General features: G+C 47.6%; 4 protein-coding genes across 4 annotated transcripts; 2 read left to right on the forward strand and 2 right to left on the reverse strand.

Annotated features, from left to right (window-relative positions):
* Positions 1 to 1,031: 1,031 nt before the first annotated feature.
* Positions 1,032 to 3,080, forward strand: BDV27DRAFT_108812 (uncharacterized protein). Its single transcript, XM_032064467.1, has 2 exons — positions 1,032 to 1,140; positions 1,197 to 3,080. The coding sequence occupies exons 1-2, from the start codon at positions 1,068 to 1,070 to the stop codon at positions 2,966 to 2,968; spliced, it is 1,845 nt and encodes a 614-aa protein (XP_031928056.1). The 5' UTR covers positions 1,032 to 1,067; the 3' UTR covers positions 2,969 to 3,080.
* BDV27DRAFT_108813 (uncharacterized protein) lies at positions 3,081 to 3,794 on the reverse strand. The gene has a single exon (XM_032064468.1). It carries the CDS (start codon positions 3,661 to 3,663, stop codon positions 3,193 to 3,195), a length of 471 nt encoding a protein of 156 aa, XP_031928057.1. The 5' UTR covers positions 3,664 to 3,794; the 3' UTR covers positions 3,081 to 3,192.
* Positions 3,795 to 4,347: 553 nt separating this feature from the next.
* Positions 4,348 to 5,540, forward strand: BDV27DRAFT_171960 (ketopantoate reductase family protein; the record flags this gene model as incomplete). Its single annotated transcript, XM_032075733.1, has 2 exons — positions 4,348 to 4,405; positions 4,492 to 5,540. 2 exons carry the CDS (start codon positions 4,348 to 4,350, stop codon positions 5,538 to 5,540), a joined length of 1,107 nt encoding a protein of 368 aa, XP_031928058.1.
* A 996-nt stretch (positions 5,541 to 6,536) lies between these two features.
* Positions 6,537 to 6,962, reverse strand: BDV27DRAFT_127658 (uncharacterized protein; the record flags this gene model as incomplete). Its single annotated transcript, XM_032066818.1, has 2 exons — positions 6,537 to 6,572; positions 6,698 to 6,962. Coding segments are annotated over 2 exons (294 nt in total), but the record flags the coding sequence as incomplete, so codon positions are not given.
* Between the last annotated feature and the right edge of the window lie 440 nt (positions 6,963 to 7,402).

The following is a 7,402-nucleotide window of genomic DNA, read 5'->3' on the forward strand; positions in this document are numbered from 1 at the left end:
TCATCGAAAGTGTTGGATCTTTATACTTAGGTTAATTGGTACAAGCTTCATCAAGATATTACCGAAACACCTGGTTATCTACCGTCCATTATCTATTATCCACAGTCCGATAACAGTAATGAGTGGAGCGCATTGAGCAGAGGCTCTACCCCAGGTTCGAGCATATTGCTATGGTTTTTGGGGGGAGGGGGAGGAATGTCGATGAGAGAGACCAATTAGAATAGATACCATATGAAATCGCCTCCTCGATCTTCAGAGTCTGGGCAGGTCCAAGCGATAGATCGCTTATCACCATAGGTTCTAGGTGTACTAGCGTTGATCGGGGGATCCCGTTGAAATGACACGATGTGGATTTTAGTACTGGATTGTTGTTCACACTGAAACCACCCCATCATCGATCAGGGAAAGGGAGGCAGATGCGTGATTTGTTGCTTATTGTGCTAAGCATCAGCAAACCTGGAACAAGAATTCTTCGCGTCGACCTTCCATGACCTGTGCTTTATCTCCATATCTGCCAATACCTGATAGCCATGTCTTAGGTTGCCTGGAATTGCTAAAGTCAATGACATTGAAACTTGGGAAATCGTCCTATGTCTCTGGGAGGGTCATGAATCAAGAGTATAGTATAGACCTGCATTTTTCATTGTTTAGGGTAAAGCTTGACGCAATTATGTGCCCAATTCTCAAGCCCTAAGTTAGCCACCAACACAATTACTAATCTATACATATCATCTGGCTCTTTTGCGAAGGTGGTATGCGATCATAACTTATCGACAAAATTTATAATACAATGCGAGATTCCCAATGCCTCCATACAGATACATTTATCAGAAATCACAATATAGTTGAGGAAATATTAGTATCGAAGCCTGTTCACTCTTAAGGAGAACTTATCATGATGCACGTGGTGATTCCGTGACAGGAAGGCGGTGAATGAAGGAACTGTTCCGAATATCTGCGTTTGATGGACGCCACTCAAGAGCAACATTGCCCCGGCTGATACATGAAGTCAAACTAAGTAGGTAGTAGATTGTCTTATCAAAAGAAGGGCCTAGTGCTGGAATATAATGTCGCATAGGAATCGCCCTGGTGAGCGGGAGGATGTCAACTCGCTCACGGTGAGTGACATAGGAGATGACGGTCAGTTTAAGTCCGCCTACAGAAGACAAGAGTCATTAACTCACTGTTTTCTATAGTGGATTTGGCCTTGGATCCAAGCTTGTTTGACTTCTCTTTCCCTTTGATACCGCCACCATCTGAGCTGTGTCCTGTGAACTTACTGGAGACCGATCAACAACTTGGTCAACAGTTAACACCACAAACCACTTTTCTAGATCATGGTCTGGACAGAGAAAATCAACTAGTGTCATCTGGGGATGACTTTATTGACAGTAGTGCGTGGTTGCCTACTGATTCAGACCTCCAACGACTACACAGTCTCCTTCCTGAGGTCTCGAGCACCATAGCTGACGGCACTTCGGCTACTGAACCAGGCGTTAGTGCTCGGGTATATGAGCCTGCTAAGCCAGGTTTCAGCCAAGGCGTATCTGAACAAACCAATATACCCTCCAGCGCTCGTACTGGCCTCCCCCGGCGCAGGAGTCGCTATTTGATCCGACAGGAGCATCAACAGAGCGGCCCAATTTTTATCCCCAATGCGAATGCAATGGATCCCATGGAGAGATGGCGTGAATCTCCACCAGAGGATGAGCCGGCGTCTATATCAGCCATTCTGGACGCGTTGAAGAAAGCACCAACCCAGCGGTCGACTCAGAGGAGCAGCCACCCGGATACACGCAACACAGGGCACAATGCATTCCGCCATTATAGGCGAGCTCCGTCCGCAACAAGCGGTGAATCTAGTGGTTCATCAAATGCTTCTTTCGGCTCCGCTCTATCACACTCTCCGTCAGATGATCCTTTGAGCCGTATCTCTAAAGGTCGGGCCAGCAAAAATACCGTACGGGCACGGGAAAAAACTGATAAGCCTCGGCGATTTTGCTGTACGTTCTGTTGTGATAAATTCAGGAGCAGATATGACTGGGCTCGGCATGAGAAGTCTCTGCATCTGAACCTAGAGGCCTGGTATTGCGCTCCCCATGGGACCACCGTCTTCTCAGGAATGACAGGAAGACAACACTGTGCGTTTTGTAACGCACTAGATCCTAGTGCAGCACACCTCGATCAACATAACCATAACGTATGTCACGGTGACTCTGATAAGCGACGCTCCTTTCGTCGTAAGGATCATCTAGTGCAACATCTGCGCCTCGTGCATAATGTCGACACTTTGCCTCTCATCGACGATTGGAAGATCTCTCATTCTGCTGTCCCGTCACGTTGCGGGTTCTGTGATCACAGTATGGATACTTGGGAACAACGAGTTGACCACTTGGCTGAACATTTCCGGAAAAATACTACAATGAAAGATTGGAAAGGCGATCACGGATTTCCACCCTCCATTGCTGCGCAGGTTACGAACTCTTTACCCCCTTATCTGATAGCCGAGGAGTCTCAGAGTCAAATTCCATTTTCTGCGACCAACACACACGTCCAGGATCATTTTGCGCAGATCTCATCGCGCGCCCATTATCTCACTGAAGAGCAGAAAGCGAACCCGGACAAAGTTGCCGAAGATGCCAAAGCAGAGGCTGCCGCTAAGCAGAACATTTCCATGTCGGAGCTTAGCTCCTTTACCCAGGTTCTTACACTGCATTTAAGCCGCTATGCTCAAGAGAAAATAAAGCAGGGTGTTATGCCTACAGATGATATGTTTCAACAGGAAGCAAGACGAGTTCTTTACGACTCCGAGGACTCGTGGAATCAGACTATCGCTGATAACCCGGAATGGCTTTCTGCATTTCGACATCTACACTGTGCGGAAGGGAACAATATCGAGCCCAGATCTGGAGGGGTAGATCACCACCTGGAAGACACTCCTCAAACTGGTATGGGGGGGATGAATTAATCTGCTCACCTTTCACTGAAGTACTGTACGATGTTAAGTTCAAACTATTTATGTGTTGTTATAGTCCTCCATCCTTCACCCTCTTCCCCTTCCGCTGTATCCGCCACACCCTCTACAGTGGGTCACTACATACATGACCTTCGTCTATCACGCGCCTGTCCATATACTCAGCTCAGTACATGATATCGGTCGCCCACTGCTGAAGCATAGAGACATACTAACATTTAGTCGATTCGATGGTCAGTACCCACCCTGCGTTTTAGGGCCTCCACCAGCTCGGCACCCATCCAATGAGGAGAAATGGCAGAGAGCCTCTCGCGTGCTAAGTCGAGCACGGATTGTCTTGTAACACCGGGCTCTATGGTGTGTTTGTTCAATGGTGTAACCAACTGTAGCTTTCCTTCTGCAGCTCTCCAAATCCACCATAACCCCGGTAGGCCTTCATGCTTCAAGCACGATGTGGCACGATGCAATACACCCGCGGACGACTGCAAGCAACAGAGATCCATGGGGTATGATCTCTGGCACCTCTCATCCGGATACTGCAGACCGGACCATTTGATCCATAAATATCTTGTGGGTGGCTTATCCTGGGGTATCATCTGTAGAGACCGGCTCGGTTCATCAGTTCGAGTGACTTTGGAGCTTAGAGACGTCAAGTTCGTTGAGGCTAGACGGGCGAAAAGGCTGTCCATTAGTCAAGCGGTGAACTAACAGAGGTAGAAGAAGCTCATCGAGAGACATCCCAGTGGGCAAAGGCGATCATGGCATGTAGTATTCATAAACCTATGACACAAAAAGAAATTAAGAAGTACTTAGGACTAACAACCCATCTCAATGGAAACAACTGCGACTTATACTAGTGACGCCTTCGAGAGGGTCAAAGAAGGCACAGCCAACAACATACTTGGATCGCTGCCCATGATCGCTTCAGGTACTATTGAGTGATGGAAACACTTCATTCTCTGGTGGTAGAACATATTTCGTGCGTCAACCGAGACTGGGAAGACACAGCAGATATTGAAACGGGCGTCCAGGGCAAGGCGTAAGGTGTAAGGCGGCGGTTGAAATTTTAAACCAACTCAGACGTGATTGGCAGAGGCACCACTTCGTCTCTATCATGGAACTGCTGAGAATTAGTAGTAGATCGCTTCGAGTCTAACATAAATTCTCTCCGCCGCGCAGAGATGAATGCCGAAGTTGTTATGCCGAGAGGCGTAGGGCGTAGGGCGCGGCCGGCACATTCTGCATCGGGTAACCAACCCGAATCGAAGTGCTTAAAGACAGTCCTATACACCCTATGCACGCCCTATAGGTTTCGATGATTGTATATATAACTTATACATCGCAATTGGGGTTTCGCTAGCCTGCTGAACGGAATGTCTGGAAAATCGAATTTGTTATCATCCCACTCTCAATGCGATTGTTCTGTGTCAAGTACGGGCTCTTGACATCGCCTTTATCCCGACCAGTTTCAAAGATCAACCATTTAATGGCACGATCCTTTTCTATGTCTCATACAGAGTCATCATCAAGGATTCATGTCCTCGGGCTTGGAAGTATCGGCACCTTTACCGCCCATGGTCTGTCCGAAATCCCCAGCAGGCCCTCCGTCACTCTCCTTCTTCACCGCGAATCGCTGCTAGGTGGATATCAGGAGAACGGAAACCAAATTCTACTTACAACACGAGAAGGGTCCCAAATAGGGTACAGCGGCTATGACCTGGAGGTACATCGAACAAATGGATGGTATCCCGAGCCTTCATCACCCTCGTCGGAAGCCATAAACAGCAGCATCTCCCACCTCATCATCAGCGTCAAAGCAACACAAACCGTTTCAGCACTACAGCCCCTGAAGCACCGCCTAGACGCCAAATCCACCATCCTATTCCTCCAAAACGGCAGCGGTATGATCGACGAAGTCAACGAATCATTATTCCCTGACCCCCAGACACGACCCAACTACATAATAGGAGTCATCTCGCACGGCGTAACGCTCAATCGGCCATTCGACGTCACGCACACCGGCTTCGCAGCGATGTCCTTGGGATTAGTTCCCCGCTCAGAAGAAGCACCCCATCCCCAGGAGTTTTCAAGTTCATACCTCCTCGATAATCTCCCCCTATCGCCGCGGCTAAACGCAACATCCTACCCCTACACCAAAGTCCTGCAGATCCAGCTTGAGAAACTAGCCGTCAACGCCTTCTGTAACCCTCTTTGCGCCTTGAATGATGCGAAGAATGGTTTTCTTTTTACTCTCCCCGACACGCGGAGGGAGATTCTCACGGAGATCTCGAATGTCGTGCTTGCGTTGCCAGAATTGAGGGATGTTCCGGGTGTAGAGGAGCGGTTTGCTGTGGATAGGTTGGAGGCGACAGTGAATGCGATTCTCACTAAGACTGCTGAGACGACGTGTTCGATGGTGTGGGATTTGAGGGCTGGACGCGAGACGGAGGTGAGGTTCATTAATGGGTATTGGGTGAAGAGGGGGGGGGAGGTTGGGGTGAGGACGCCGGTGAATGAGTGCTTAGTGGAGAAGGTGACGAAAAGGAGTCGTAGAGAGTTGAAATAAACTTGGTACTGGAAAGCCTTCTTTCTTGTAAATGGATTCCCTGAGCTATATTATCCGTGCTACAGAGTCCAGCAGGACTCAGCGGTTCGGGCCTATTACGCAGGTTACTTTGGACTTTTCAGTGGAGCGACTATCAGTCTGGCCCCAGTGTGCAATTTCCTAAGTATGAATTACAGGACTATGGGAAAAGAATTGGCTTGACGACTTCGCAGCAACCGATGCGTCAGTGTTTGTTGCAAAGCTGAGGTATACCCGAGGAGTCAATGGCTTCGACCACAATTGATGAGAGCCATAATACGCTTTGGTAGTTTCGCTGTTAATGTCTACTCTACGCCTGTCGTTTTCTTTCTGTCTCCATGCCTTTCCATCCCTTGGGAGCGGGAGTTAACAGTAGTTTTTACTCTCTTCCAGATGTGTGGATCTGATCGTAGAAGGGCTATTTGTCGCTTTGTACGTGAATGCCCATTAGGCATATATACAAGTAAACCCTGCCACAAATATATATATATATATCTTCATGGATACCATGGATAGCTTATAAACCATTCTAGACATCATCCGTGATACTGGTCGAGTCTGTGTTACATACAATATATCTACAAGAAATCGATGTTAATCCTTTACACTCCGAAGAGAAAAGCCCTACCACCGATCTACAGGTTTATGCAAACAACAGACGGAGACTCCGGACAATTACTATCATAACTACATACATAACAAGAACTAGTCACTTTCCATGACGAAGCTTTTTCTAAGAAGGACACGTAGCTGCGCACATCTTTCAATTAGCGCGATACTATAACCAACCGACCGATGATTCTGCATCAAAAAGTCCATGTTGGATATATTTTACCCGTAGTACCGGACCAGTTCTACAGACCATGTTGGTATCAATCGAGTGGGTATCTGCTGACGATGCATACGTACTTCCTTCTATATTCTACAATCCACAACATACAACCCGAATAAAAATAGAAAAGACAGCGATAAAAATTCCAAACCCTCAACAAACAGGGCGCTTAACGGTATCCTCTATCAGGATTTCTCAAAGGGATGCGCTAAAAAGTTCTAGCTGGGGATCAGGTCCCCACCCGATATGCAGCGTCAGCAACACAAAAGCAAACACCATATCCAGTGGGATCCATGAGAAAAAAAACCACATCCAGCGGCAAAAGGTTGCTTTAGCTCTAGGTCTGCATGTCGCTGAAAACAGGCGATTCGGGGGATATTCCTTGGTATGTACATTACATTCTGGCGATGTGGGCGTGTACAGTGTGCATACAGTGTTCCAGGCACTAATGCACAGCCCACTAGAAATTTCACGACATGGAAGGGGAAAGCAAAGGCTAACGACAGTAGAATGCAAAACGGTTGAAGGCAGACAGTAGGTAGGCGCAGGGTAGTGGGGTATTGGAGGGTCTCATCTATGATGGAATCAAGTAAATCCATGCAGGGGGTGGTTGGGCGTATCGCTGTGATTCAAGATCGGTGCAATTGGAGTCGAGTCAAACGCGACGAAATCCCCTCACCCCCCTTGTGTCTTGTGTCTGGACTTTGAGCATGTTTCATAATGGTGATCTAACTGTTTTTTTTTTTTTTTTTCTGGAAGATGGGGGACAAGACAAGTGGTCTCGTGACCATGGTTGAGGTATTTCCTTCGGCGATAGAAAGAGAGAGAAAGAGAGCTGTCTATAAACTCAATTTCCCCGAGAAATATATAATCTAAACCACTAGTAGACTATTATCGATAGCTGGAGGTGGCGAACTCCTCTTTGAATAATTCTACGATCTTCCCCCTCAAACCTCGGTGCACACATACAGGATACATGCAGAGGTGGCAGGCAAGGGGGTAAAGACCACTT

Source organism: Aspergillus caelatus, assembly GCF_009193585.1.
Source record: "Aspergillus caelatus strain CBS 763.97 unplaced genomic scaffold BDV27scaffold_78, whole genome shotgun sequence".
Taxonomy (NCBI): domain Eukaryota; kingdom Fungi; phylum Ascomycota; class Eurotiomycetes; order Eurotiales; family Aspergillaceae; genus Aspergillus; species Aspergillus caelatus.